General features: G+C 44.2%; 1 protein-coding gene across 1 annotated transcript in view; it reads right to left on the bottom strand.

Moving 5' to 3' along the window:
- Nucleotides 1-10,368: 10,368 nt before the first annotated feature.
- LOC135511871 (potassium channel subfamily K member 12-like) overlaps nucleotides 10,369-14,805 on the bottom strand; it is a 57,296-nt gene continuing 52,859 nt past the window's right edge. The window contains exons 3-4 of the mRNA XM_064933372.1: nucleotides 10,921-11,068; nucleotides 10,369-10,764 (exon numbers count right to left, since the gene is read on the bottom strand). Of these exons, the coding sequence (XP_064789444.1) occupies nucleotides 10,369-10,764; nucleotides 10,921-11,068 (544 nt within the window). The remainder of the gene's footprint in view (nucleotides 10,765-10,920; nucleotides 11,069-14,805) is intronic.

Here is a 14,805-nt window from a genome sequence, read left to right on the forward strand (position 1 = left end):
CTCACGTAAAATACATGTTATTATTGGATGTTTGATCTAATTATAATCTAGAGGCATCTGCAGGATCAATACTAGCAGATGTCATCAATTTAAAGATTCGCAATACATCTCTCTCTAAACACATACAGGTGCATGCACCGACATGAGGGCATGCAAATGCAAACACACAAACGCTCACACGCAAACACAAATACACACACATACAGGTTTCCTGCTCCCGGAGAGGTAAAGAGTATTCATTTAATGTCCTTCTCCCCTAGCCTCTATGTCCCAAAGGGGAAGCAGTCAGTCAGTAAGTGCGATGTCTCCAGCAGTTCTGTACCCAGGCTACACCCCTCTTCTTCCAGAGGGACCAGGACAGATTGATATTATACTGTAGGAGAGACTGCATCAAAGTAATTGTAGAATATATATAATAAACATCTAGAATGTATGTCATACGTTTCTAGAATGTCCTGTACATAGTGTCCCTCTCTGGTGGAATCTGTGGTTTTGAACACTGTTTTAAATGGCTCAGGGAGACACACTACACACCTTCACATTGCTACAATGATTTGCTATTCCTATCAGCTGAATCTAGGTGTTTAATTTGCTCTGTGTTCTGTTGGGTAATAGAATCATGTGCTATTGAAATGCTACACTCCATAGTCCAAACTTTTCCATTTTTTCCAATCCATTATGGCCAGCCACAAATGAATATCCAACCCTGAGCACTTTCTTTGTCATGGAAATATAGTATATTGTAGCAGCTGCTTGTGCTCACTACATTTGCCATTCAGTGTCAATTGTGTCATTATAAAGCAGCTCAGAAAAGAAATGGTCCTGGATACAACCATTCGTCTTCTATTTTATCTGTTATGTTACAGCTATAGAAAAATATATTTCAAAGAGTAATCTATGTTTTATATACAACGATCTCATATGGCTTCACCATAATGGCATGCAGTTAACTACAACAAGCCTGAAGTCTCAACTACCTGAGTAATTTTGTCTAGTTCTTTTTTAACCAGAGGACAGAGCAATGGAAACATTCCAACTTATAGATACTGCATCTATCTGTAAAAAGTAATGGCATGTGTCCCACATGACACCTTATTCCCTATATAGTGCACTACTTAGGACCAGAGCTCTATGAGCCTTTGTTCAAAGTTGTGCATCTAGGGATTAGGGATTCTACATTGAAGAATAATAGTGAAGACATCAAAACTATGAAATAAAACACATGGAATCATGTAGTAACCCACATTTTTTTTAGCAAATCAAAATATATTTTAGATTTTAGCGTCTTCAAAGTAGCCACCCTTTGCCTTGATGATAGCTTTGCACAGGCTTGGCATTCTCTCAACCAGCTTCATGATGTAGTCACCTGGAATGCATTTGAATTCATTTGTGGGATTTCTTTCCTTCTTAATACATTTGAGCCAATCAGTTGTGTTGTGACAAGGTCGTGGTGGTATACAGAAGATAGACCTATTTAGAAAAATATATATTCTTCACTATTATTCTACAATGTAGAAAATAGCTAAACTAAAGAAAAACCCTTGAATGAGTAGGTGTGTCCAAACTTTTGACTGGTACTGTACAGTAAATGGAATACCTTATTTACATAAGTATTCAGACCCTTTGCTATGAGACTCAAACATTTTGACAGGATTGTGTCGAGGTGGAGATCTGGGGAAGGGTACCAGAATTGAAGGTCCCCAAGAACACAGTGGCCTTCATATTCTTAAATGGAAGAAGTTTGGAACCACCAAAATTCTTCCTAGAGCTGGCCGCCCGGGCAAACGGAGCAATCGGGGGAGGGGGCCTTGGTCAGGGAGGTTTGCATCACCCCCTGAAACATATAGCTTTTTTTCATACCGCTTCTATCTCCAGGCCATCCGACTATTAAACAGCTTCTATCTCCAGGCCATCCGACTATTAAACAGCTTCTATCTCCAGGCCATCCGACTATTAAACAGCTTCTATCTCCAGGCCATCCGACTGTTCAACAGCTTCTATCTCCAGGCCATCCGACTGTTCAACAGCTTCTATCTCCAGGCCATCCGACTATCAAACAGCTTCTATCTCCAGGCCATCCGACTATTAAACAGCTTCTATCTCCAGACCATAAGACTGTTCAACAGCTTCTATCTCCAGGCCATCCGACTATCAAACAGCTTCTATCTCCAGACCATAAGACTGTTCAACAGCTTCTATCTCCAGGCCATCCGACTATTAAACAGCTTCTATCTCCAGACCATAAGACTGTTCAACAGCTTCTATCTCCAGGCCATCCGACTATCAAACAGCTTCTATCTCCAGACCATAAGACTGTTCAACAGCTTCTATCTCCAGGCCATCCGACTATTAAACAGCTTCTATCTCCAGACCATAAGACTGTTCAACAGCTTCTATCTCCAGGCCATCCGACTATCAAACAGCTTCTATCTCCAGACCATAAGACGGTTCAACAGCTTCTATCTCCAGGCCATCCGACTATCAAACAGCTTCTATCTCCAGACCATAAGACGGTTCAACAGCTTCTATCTCCAGGCCATCCGACTATCAAACAGCTTCTATCTCCAGACCATAAGACGGTTCAACAGCTTCTATCTCCAGGCCATCCGACTATCAAACAGCTTCTATCTCCAGACCATAAGACTGTTCAACAGCTTCTATCTCCAGGCCATCCGACTATTAAACAGCTTCTATCTCCAGACCATAAGACTGTTCAACAGCTTCTATCTCCAGGCCATCCGACTATTAAACAGCTTCTATCTCCAGACCATAAGACTGTTCAACAGCTTCTATCTCCAGGCCATCAGACTGTTCAACAGCTTCTATCTCCAGACCATCAGACTGTTCAACAGCTTCTATCTCCAGGCCATCAGACTGTTCAACAGCTTCTATCTCCAGGCCATCAGACTGTTCAACAGCTTCTATCTCCAGGCCAATCAGACTGTTCAACAGCTTCTATCTCCAGGCCAATCAGACTGTTCAACAGCTTCTATCTCCAGGCCAATCAGACTGTTCAACAGCTTCTATCTCCAGGCCAATCAGACTGTTCAACACCTTCTATCTCCAGACCATCAGACTGTTCAACAGCTTCTATCTCCAGGCCATCAGACTGTTGAATAGTGTCACAGTTCCTGTGTTATTTCATTGTTGTTTCCGCAGGTTACCGCTGGAGGGCACCCTTTCTAGTTTCCAGGTTAACCTGATTATTGCTTATTGGATTCACCTGTGATTAATTACCTTCTATGTTCACCTGGTTGCCTTGTTATTTAGGTTCCTCAGTTGGCCTGTCACTTTGCTTAGGTCTCATGTTTTATTAGTGTGCTCTTATGCGGTTTCCGTGTTTCTGTTAAGACTCTATGTAAAAGTTCTGGATTTACCCTTACCTCTGCTTGCTGTGTTTCTCTGTGCCTGGGTTCGAGTTCTTACTAGCATTATTGTTATAGTAGACCTAAGCCAACAATGGATCCAGCAGAGATTTCTCAGTTGTCCGAGGAACATTCAGGACTCAACCATTTACAGTCGGCTCTCACCCACCATGGAACTGTGATTGGTCGCCATGAGTCACGGCTGCAGACATTGTCGGATGAATTAAGAACTCTTGTGTCCGCTCTGCAGACAAGACAGACGGGAGCAACGGCTGCTGCACCTGTGGCTGTTCCTAATCCTCCACTCCCTACCAGCTCAGCGTCTTCCTCCCATCGGGAGCCTCATCTCCCGGCACCAGAGCACTATGAGGGGCATCCTGGGAGATGTTGTGGATTCCTGCTCCAGTGCTCGCTGGCCTTCGAGTTGCAGGCATCAACACTTCCCACCGAGCGTTCCAGAGTGGCATATGTCATCTCCTTGCTCTCAAGGTGGGCTCTGGCCTGGGCCACAGCCATATGGGAGCAGCAATCAGACATTTGTTTTAATTGGCAAAGCTTCACCCAGGAGATGAAGAGGGTTTTTGATCACCCCATCAGGGGCAGGAACGCTGCTCAAAGACATATTGCACTTCTGCAGGGCAGCTGGAGCTTAGCTGATTATGCCATTGACTTTCGGACCCTCGCCACTGAGAGCGGTTGGAATACAGAGGCACTTCACTCGGATTCAGCAAGGTTCTCAAGGCTTCCTCGGACAACCCTGACACTCTCGATGAGCTTATCATTCTGGCCATCTGGATTGACAACCGGCTTCGGGAACGTCGTTGTGAGAGGGTGGAGAGGTTCCGAGTTGTTGCCAGTTTTTCGGGATCCGCTGAGGGAGTCGATTCTTTGTTTGTTCCACATGCTGCGTTTGAGTTTGCTTGTCCGGTACCCCGTCAGAGTTCTCAATTCGGCTCTGGTTCTCCTTCATATAATTCAGAGGAAACAAGGACATTGGGATGCACAAGACTTTCCGCTCTGGAGAGATGGTGCAGGATTAACGAGCAACGTTGTCTTTCCTGTAGACAGTCTGGATGTTTCCGTGCCTCCTGTCCCGAGCTGACGGAAAACTGAATGACTCGTTAGTAGACAGGAGAATACTGGAAAGTCAGATAAAGTCTCCAGCTGCCGACACGGTACGCACCTTGCTTCCGGCCACTCAAATTGACTGGCCCTCAGTAAGAGTTCTTGGATGGAATCCTTCATGTCAGTCCATCTGCCAGCAACTCTCTCCACATCTTTCTGGCCCTGCTCGTCTGGAGGATTCCGATTTTCCTGTTCCCCCGGCTGGGGATGACAAGCCTGATCTTTCCCGCGTACCTCGGGATTACTGGGATCTGGGTCAGGTCTTCAGCAACGAAGGGCCAGCGAACTTCCTCCTTACAGGTCCTACTATTGTGCCGTCGACCTCCTGCCTGGCATCACTCCTCCAAGAGGAGGGCTATATTCTCTCTCAGGTCCGGAGACTGCAGCCATGAACAGTTAAATTAAGGAGGCACTGGTGGCTGGTTTTAATCGGCCATCCACTTCACCTGCTGGAGCGGGTTTTTTCTTTGTTGGAAAGAGAGATGGGGGATTACGTCCATGTACTGATTACCTGGGTTTAAATAACATTACCATAAATAACCTTTACCCTCTTCCTCTTATTGCATCAGCCTTTTGAGAGACTCCAGTGAGCAACAGTTTTCTCAATATTGGATTTATGGAACGCGTACAATCTGGTGCGCATCAGACAGGGAGACTAGTGGAAGACAGCATTCAACACCCCAAATGGCCGTTTGGACTTACAAATGCTTCTGCCATTTTCCAGACCCTGGTTATTGATGTGCTGCGCAACTTCTTTCACCAGTTCATGTTTGTGTACCTGGATGTCATCCTCATCTTCTCCAGGTCCATGGTTGAACACATCCAACATGTTCACCAGCTTCTTCAAAGACTTCTCTCTCACCAGTTGTTTGTGAAGGCCGAAAGGTGAGAGCTTCACGTTCCTCAGATCTCATTCCTGGGGTACATCGTGTTTCAGGGCTGTGTACGGACTCCCAAAAGGTAGAAGCGGTAGTCAATTGGCCGCGGCCCAGCACAGTCAAGCAAGTCCAGCGGTTTTTTGGGGTTTTGCTAATTTCTACCGGAGATTTGTGAGAGTCTTTAGTTCGGTGGCTACACCATTGACAGCGCTCACCAAGAGCTGGGCATGTAAGCTGGACCCCTGCTGATGAGAAGGCGTTCCAGGACCTGAAACGTCGGTTTTCTTCTGCACCCATTCTAGTTCATGCGGATTCTTCTCTTCCCTTCATGGTAGAGGTGGATGCCTCTGACATTGGCTTGAGTGCGGTTCTGTCTCAGTGCTCGGCTAAAGACCGAAAGCTTCATCCCTGTGCATTCTTTTCCATGCGTCTCACTCTAGCAGAGAGGAACTATGATGTTGGTAATCGGGAGCTTCTTACGGTCAAACTGGCTTTGGAGGAGTGGCGGCACCGGTTGGAGGGTTTGTAACATACCTTTAAGGTTTGGACTGACCACAAGAACCTGGCCTGCATCCAGGAGGTTAAACGCCTCAGTCCCCGACAGGCTCGTTGGGCTCTTTTCTTCACTCGGTTCAGATTCACGTTATCTTACCATCCAGTGTCTAAGAACGTGAAGCCGGATGCCCTTTCTCACCAGTTCCCCAGCTCCAGTGGGGATCGACCGCTTGGTTCCATCATCCCTAGGTTGCTCATCCTCGTGCCGGTCTCCTGGGGTATAGAGACTGTAGTGAGGGATGCGCAAGATAGGAAGGCAGTTCCTGACGGCTGTCCATCTAACAGACCTTTTGTTCCTCACGGTCCAAGGTACGTCAGTGGGCTCACTCGTTGCGTCTCCCCTCTCATACGGGAGGGAAGCGAACACTAAAGTTTTTGAGGAGGAGGTTTAGGTGGCCCTCGGTGGAGGCGAACAGTCGGACCTTTGTGGCTACTTGTTCGACATGCTCCCGGAACAAGACTCCTCTGGTACTTCTTCATCCGCTCCCAACACCTTCTCGACCCTGGTCTCATCTCTATGGATTTCATCATGGGTCTTCCATCCTCAGAGGGTCACACTGTCATCCTGGTCATTGTGGACCGCTTTTCCAAGGCGGCACATTTCATTCCGCTGCCTAAGCTTTCATCTGCCCGTGAGACTGCTCAGGTAGTCATTCAGTATGTTTCTGCCTTCACGGACGTCCTCTGGACATCGTCTCCGACCGGGGCCCCCAGTTTTCCTCCAATATCTGGAGGGAGTTCTGTACTCTTCTTGGGTCATTGGCCAGTTTGTCCTCTGACTATTACCCTCAGTCCAACGGTCAAACGGAGCAGGTAAACCAGGATCAGGAGACTGCCTTATGGTGCTGTTTGTCCCCCGCCACTTGGAGTCAGCATCTTCTCTTGGTGGTGTAGTCACACAACACTCTCCAGTGTTCCTCCACCGGCCTGTCACCATTCCAGGTTTTGTATGAATAGCCTCCTCTGTTTCCAGATCAGGAGAATGAAGTGGCGGTTCCATCCGCTCAACGTCTCATCTCTCATTGCCGTCGGACCTGGAAGAGGGTTCGGTCAGCTCTCCTGAGGCCCTCAGCTCGGGTTCAGCGACAGGCCAACCGTCATCGCCGTTCAAGTCCACTCCTGCGTTCCGGCCAGATGGTCTGTTTTTCTACTAAGCATCTGCTTCTGTGCTTGTAATGAAGGAAGTCGGCACCCCGGTATGTTGGGCCATTCAAAGTTCTATGGCGCATTAATCCAGTGACCTATCATCTTCCCTGATCCAAAAGGGTTCATCCCACCTTCCACATCTCCAGACCCAAGCCTGTGGTGTTCAGTCCTCTGGTTCCGTCCACTCAGCCTCCACCTCCGCCTCGCATGATAGAGGGACAGCGAGTCTACACTGTGTGACGCATCCTCTCCAGTCGCCAGTTCCGACGTGGGACTCAATATATCGTGAGTTCCGGCTTGGGACATTCTGGACCCCGGGGCTCATTTGGGATTTCCGTCGCCGTTCAGCTACCCCTGGTGGAACATCAGGAGCCGTTCCGTGATTCCTTAGGTTACCGCTGAAGGGCACCCTTACCCTGTTTTCTAGTTTCCAGGTTACCTTAATTATTACGTATTGGATTTACCTGTGTTTAATTACCTTCCATGTTCACCTGGTTGCCTTGTTATTTAGGTTCCTCAGGTGGCCTGTATCTTCGCTTAGGTCTCATGTTTTATTAGTGTGTGGTTGCCATGTTTCTGCTTGCTGTGTTTCTCTGTGCCTGGGTTCGAGTTCGTACTAGAATTATTGTTAAAGATAGCATCTATCTCCAGACCATCAGACTGTTGAACAGCGTCTATCTCCAGACCATCAGACAGTTATCTTATCTTCTGTAATAAGAGACAAAGACTCTCTCACACAAGCTCTCACACACACACCTCATACACACGCAAACTCTTGTACTCACATATACACTCAAACACGCATAGTCCAATACTCACAAACACACGCCCACACAAACACAACTCTGCTGTCCCATGTGTATATACTGGAGAGACATTAAACATGGGATAGTTTCTTAATGTTTTCTAACTGTGTATTCATGCACTGGATTCTCCACATGGCTCATTCTAATATATGCTACCACTGTACATTGTATTTAGTTCCACTGTTAATTTATACGCTGAATTCTCAACATGTAATATATCTACTGCTGTACATATCATTCTAAGTATATCTTGTTGGAGTATATAAACATAGATTGCATTTGGATTACTGATACAGTGATGTTTGGGTTGTTAACTGGACTCGTTCTGACATTCCTGATTTCTTGTTTTCTTATTATTTGTGTACTTGTTTGACATTTTTGCTGCATTGTTAGGAGCTAGTAACATAAGCAATTCGCTGCACCTGCTACAACATCTGATGAACTGTGTACGCAACCAAACACTTTGATTTGCTATATTTCCAGTCACGGTGTTATATGCACAGTGTGCTGGCTGACTGATAAAGACAAACCTAGCAGGATGGTCGGAGAGGGGACGGTGTGTGTGTGACTGTGCTGAATGCAGAGATGGCAGAGCCTGCTAGCAGTAGTAGGCATTGGTGGACTAGAGAGAGAGATGCTAACGACGGATGCCAGACTGAGTTAAGCTCTTGGCTGTTCTGTGTATCTGGGAGGGTGTCTCGCTCTATCTCTCTCCCCCAATATATCCAAACAGCAGTGTTCCTGTTTCCTTTCAGTTCCTCATAGTGTGTACTTCCTATGACCTTCTCTGCCCAAACAGTGCACTTATAGTAAAAGCTGTTTTTGAGACCATTAGCCTGAAAGATACAGGGTTTCATAATGACATCTGGGAGGTTTGACCTGTTGAGCATGTCTGTCGTTTCTCTATAGTGGATCAGAGTGCTCTTTGTCTCCAGAACAAAGACCAATTCTATGTCCCAAATGGAACCCTGTTCCCAATGTAGTGCTCTCTACGGGGCCTAGTCAAAAGTAGTGCACTATATAGGAAATAGGGTGTCATTTGGAATGCACTCAAAGACTCTCCCTCCTGAAGACAGAGCTGTCAGATGGACAGGACCTGATATTCTGTTCTCTTTCTTTCTTTCTCTCTTTCTCCCTTTTTCTCTTTCTCAGAAACAATGACAGTGAAGTGTGAGAATCCTTTTCGATGAAAGGCTACAAGACAAATGTTCCTCTTTAAGTGACTCTCCTTCTCCCAGAGTTTCTCCATTTAAAATGTTAAAGTATCTGTATAGAAGGTTACCCTAACTGGCGGCCCGCGGATCCAATTTTCACTGTTGGATATAAAAAACACCAGGAAATTAGCTCCAAGTGATTTTAATTTAAGAATTTGGCTCCCAAGTTTTCCCACCCATAACCGAGAGATACGACATGATTGTATACAAATGTAAATTTTAAAATTATTATGTTTTAGTCAAACATTGTATATGTTTGGGCTTCTTGCGGTCAATTTGTAGTCTACAAATGATTTGTAATTATGTTCCATACTTCAGGACAGGTCTGTAAGGTTAGTTTCTCTATGGTTCAGCTTCCATACTTCAGGACAGGTCTATACGTGGATCTGATATGTAGATGAGTTCCTATTGTTCTCCACCATGAGACATGGAATGCATAGTTATACCATACAGAAATGACAGCTACAGTACCAACTCAACCTTTACATTCAAATCTACTTATAAATGTCATACTTATTGAAAAAGCTCAGAAGTGATAATGATGTAGCCTAATAATGATCACACAGAGTTGCCTCTTCCAGTACAGTACACTGTAGAAGTCCAAATGTATCAAGTCTCAGAGGAGGAGTGCTGATCTAGGATCTATCTCACTTTCTGTCTCTCTGTATCTAAGACGCATGATACATACAGCCTCAGAGATCTACTCAGGTATGGCTAACTAATTATCCTGAGGAATACCACTGCTATATCAGTGAAAATGTTATCCGTTTGCTTTGAGTCAAAGAGCAAAATGTAAGGTTATAGCCTCATGGTATTCACAAGTGTTTTGACCTTCCAAAGTTCAGTTACAAGAAGGTTACTTTCCTTCTAACAGTATCACTACAACTGTCCATGATCATCATCATCATCATCACCCTCAATCATCACAGGATGTTGATTACATCCCTAAAAATGTCATGCATATCATCATGCTCTTCCAACGAAGGACCAGACATAATCAAGCATGACAAGAGTGATAGCAAGTATAGTTCATCACATGAAACCTTGCAGAATCTTTAAGCGCCTCTGTTTCTCTCCATCAGTATGTCTTCTTAAGCACATTCTACTGCAATGTTCTCTCCAGTGTGTCTCAACCTTTTCATTAAGACAAGCAGTCTATGGTCTTTACTCCTTGAGGGAGCGCTTAAATTAAGTCAGCTACTCATCTCTCGGACTCAAAGTCCCATCCCACAGACCAGTGCCTGTCCACGGACTAGAAGTCGAGAAACACTGCTCAGTTCTACCTGGAGTTGCTGGTCTCTGCCAGCCTGTTGTTCATGATCCCCAGAGCGCCCACTCCTCCAGAGAACCCGTTATGTCTCGAGCCGCCACACACCGTCCTGGGATAACCGTTAGCGGACTCTGATAACTGCTTCTGCATGAGTGCCAGTGAGACCTTATTCGAGGCCGTCAGGTCCTTCATTGAAATCATCTCTCCCGAGAGTCTGCGTCCTCCTCCCTCCATGTCGCTTTCGCAAGGTCCCGAATCCCCCGAGTCCGGCGTGCGTTTGATTCGGAAGCGACCTTTACGGATTCTCGAACCAGGCCGGATGGCGTTGCGGCGACCCAATGGGAAAGAGTTGGACTTGATTTTACACCGCTGGCAGCATAAGTTCTGAAGCATCCAGTTGAGCACCTGAATGAAAGAAGCATGGAGGGGATTTGATTAGACATTTAAAATACAGATAGAGTTGCCTGAGCCATTTGAGTACAACAATGCATACATACAAAATGACGGAGGATTAAAAATACAATATTGTCGACAGACTAATTTCCAATGTTCAACATCTACCTGTTTGATGACGATGGAGATGACGTTGAACAGAGAGTAGATGCAACACACGCCCATAAGGATGAACAGGCAGTTGGCTAGACGGTACAGTGGCTGGTACTCATAGTCTGCTCTCTGGCTCGACACCAGGTCCCCAAAGCCGATGGTACTGGAGGAGGAGGAGGAAGAAAAAGAAGAAGAGTGACTTTATTGCCTGTATTTATCCCCCTGAGACTCAGAATCCCAGTAACTTTCCCCAAATTCCCTAGTTTTCCAGAAGTCCTGTTGGAGGATTTCTTACTTATTACCTCCTAATTCCAGGAATCGGTAGCACTTTATGACAACTCCACTTAATAAAGCGTCGATAATGGATTATTAAAGAATTTATTATTAATTGATGAATCATTACTCCATTCATAAGATGTTTAATATATGTCTTTATTAAACCATTTCCTAATCATTAGTTAAAACCTTTTGTGACTAGGGGGCAGTATTTTCATTTTTGGAAAAATAACGTTCTCGTAGTAAACGGGATATTTTGTCAGGACAAGATGCTAGAATATGCTTATAATTGACAGCTTAGGATAGAAAACACTCTAAAGTTTCCAAAACTGTAAAAATATTGTCTGTGAGTATAACAGAACTAATGTTGCAGGTGAAAGCCTGAGGAAAATCCAATCCGGAAGTGCCTCGTTTTGAAAGCGCTGCGTTCCAATGCGCCCCTATTGAGCAGTGAATGGGCTATCAACCAGATTACTTTTTCTCCATATTCCCCAAGGTATCAATATATTTCACTTGTGATTTTCATGAATAGGAATATTTTCTAGGAATATTTATGTTCGTTGCGTTATGCTAATTAGTGTCAGTCGATGATTACGCTCCCTCATGTGGGACAGGAAGTCACTAGAGGTTTTTAAGTATTTTTGCGTGGCCTCATCTAAAGTGTTAAGCTCTTTATACTTTAGAAATGTTTTGTGTGACCAATGTAATTGTTCACTAAAATATGGACATGCTCCTTATGTCCCATAGAACACAGAGGATGTTTAAGTTAAGAAAAGTTAAGAAAATATATAGAAAATGTGCATTTATTGGAAGTGAGTTTTCTACTTAAACTAAAGTGAGTGTAAACAGTCACACTTTTGTACTAGTACCTTCAGACACTCTAGCCTCTTGAAACCAGGGGGCACTATTTTTATTTTTGGAAAAATAACGTTCCCAAAGTAAACCGCCTATTTCTCAGGGCCAGATGCTAGAATATGTATATAATTGACAGCTTAGGATAGAAAACACTCTAAAGTTTCCAAAACTGTAAAACTATTGTCTGTGAGTACAACAGAACAGAACAGAACTGATATTGCAGGCGAAATCCTGCGAAAAATCCAATCAGGAACTGACTCTTATTTTGAAACCCTTGTCTTTCTATGCATCCCTATTGCCCATTGAAAGGGATATCAACCAGATTCCTTTTTCTGTCGCTTCCCTAAGGTGTCTACAGCCGTTAGACGTAGTTTCAGGCCTTTATTTGAAGAATGAGCGTAAACGACTACATCGCGTAAGTGGCCAGCTGAGGGCTCTCAGAGTGATTCTTGTGTAAAAGACAGAGGTAGTCATTTTTCCTCTCGCTCCTACTGAAAAGCCAATTGTCTCAGTTGATATATTATCGAATAGATATTTGAAAAACACCTTGAGGATTGATTATAAAAAACGTTTGCCATGTTTCTGTCGATATTATGGACATAATTTGGATTTTTTTTCGGAGTTGTTGTGACTGCTATTTCCGGTGGATTTCTCAACATAATGTGACCAACAAAAGGAGGTATTTTGGGTATAAAAATAATCTTTATGGAACAAAAGGAAATTTTCTGTTTAACTGGGAGTCTCGGCCATTCCAAGACCGTTCCCGTCCCAGTGTCAAATCTCTGGAAGACTGAAATAGGTTTCCCTCAAGAATTTCCCTGTATTTAGCGCCATCCATCATTCCTTCAGTTCTGACCAGTCTTCCAGTCCCTGCCGATGACAAACATCCCCACAGCATGATGCTGCCACCATCATGCTTCACTGTGGAGATGGTAACTCTGGGTGAAGAGATGGGTTGGGTTTGCGCCAGACATAGCGTTTTCCTTGATGGCCAAAAAGCTACACTTCTGTCTCATCTGACCAGAGTACCTTCTTCCATATGTTTGGTGAGTCTCCCACATGCTTTTTGGCAAACACCAAATGTGTTTGCTTATTATGTTTTTAAGCAATGTCTTTTTTTCTGGCCACTCTTCCATAAAGCCCTGCTCTGTGGAGTGTACGGCTGAAAATGGTTCTGTGGACAGATACTCCAATCTCCGCTGTGGAGCTTTGCTGCTACTTCAGGGTTATCTTTGGTGTCTTTGTTGCCTCTCTGATTAATGCCCTCCTTGCCTGGTCCGTGAGTTTTTGTGGGTGGACCTCTCTTGGCAGGTTTGTTGTGGTGCCATATTGTAACGGCTGTCGTATGAAGGAGAAGAGGAGGACCAATGCGCAGAGTGGTAAGTGTCCATATTGATAATTTATTATCACGAGAACACTAAACAAAATAACAAAGGAGAATGAACGAAACGAAACAGTCCTGTCTGGTGTAGACACAAAACAGAAAACAATCACCCACAACTCAAGGGTGAAAAACAGGCTACCCAAGTATGGTTCTCAATCAGGGTCAACGATTGACAGCTGCCTCTGATTGAGAACCATACCAGGCCAAACACAGAAATACCAAATCATAGAAAAACTAACATAGACAACCCACCCAACTCACACCCTGACCATACTAAAACAAAGACATAACAAAAGAACTAAGGTCAGAACGTGACACATATTCTTTCAATTTTTTGATAACGGATTTAATGGTGCTCTGTGGGATGTTCAAATTTTCTGATATTTTTTAAGAACCCAACCCTGATCTTTACTTCTCCACAACTTTGTCTCTGACCTGTTTGGAGAGCTCCTTGGTCTTCATGGTGTCGCTTGCTTGGTGGTGCCCCTTGCTGAGTGGTGTTGCAGACTCTGGGGCCTTTCAGAACAGGTGTATGTATACTGAGATCATGTGACAGATCATGTGACATGTGATCATTATTTAACTAATTATGTAACTTCTGAAGGTAATTGGTTGCACCAGCTCTTATTTAGGGGCTTCATAGCAAAGAGGGTGAAAACATATGCGTTGCACACACCACTTGTGTGGTTTTCATTTTTAATCATTTTATGAAACAAGTGATTTTTTTTCATTTCACTTCACCAATTTGGACCATTCTGTGTATATCCATTACATGAAATCCAAATAAAATTCCATTTAAATTACAGGTTGTAATGCAACAAAATAGGAAAGATGCCAAGGGGATGAATACTTTTGAAAGGAACTTTATATTGTCTAATAAAAATCATGAGCTGGTGCTCACTCCATATGTATAACCTCCCAGTAATTTATTGGGTAAAAAAAACATTAGTCAGCACCTCTACATTAAAATAATTTTCTCTGGGTGTGCTCCTGCTCATGATTTTATTAGAACATATTTTTAGTTTAACATTCTGTGCATTTGTGATTATTCTTTAACCATTGATATGTTCTAGGGTCTAAGTGTGACTGTTTAAATTCACTTTAGTTTCAGTAGAAAACTCACTACCAAAAAATGCACATTTTCTATATATTTTCTTAACTTAACATCCTCTGTGTTCTAGGGGACATTTTGAGACCTAGTGCGTATTGGGACAAGGACATCCCTGCCAGCCAAACCTTCCCCTAACTCGGTTGACGCTGGGCCAATTGTGCACCGCCCCATAGGTCTTCCGGTCAGGGCCGGCTGCGACAGAGCCTGGACTTGAACCCAGAATCTCTAGTGGCCCAGACCACTGTGCCACATGGGAGGCTCATTTTAAGGAGCA

This window comes from Oncorhynchus masou, chromosome 24 (assembly GCF_036934945.1).
Source record: "Oncorhynchus masou masou isolate Uvic2021 chromosome 24, UVic_Omas_1.1, whole genome shotgun sequence".
NCBI classification, from domain to species: Eukaryota; Metazoa; Chordata; class Actinopteri; order Salmoniformes; family Salmonidae; genus Oncorhynchus; species Oncorhynchus masou.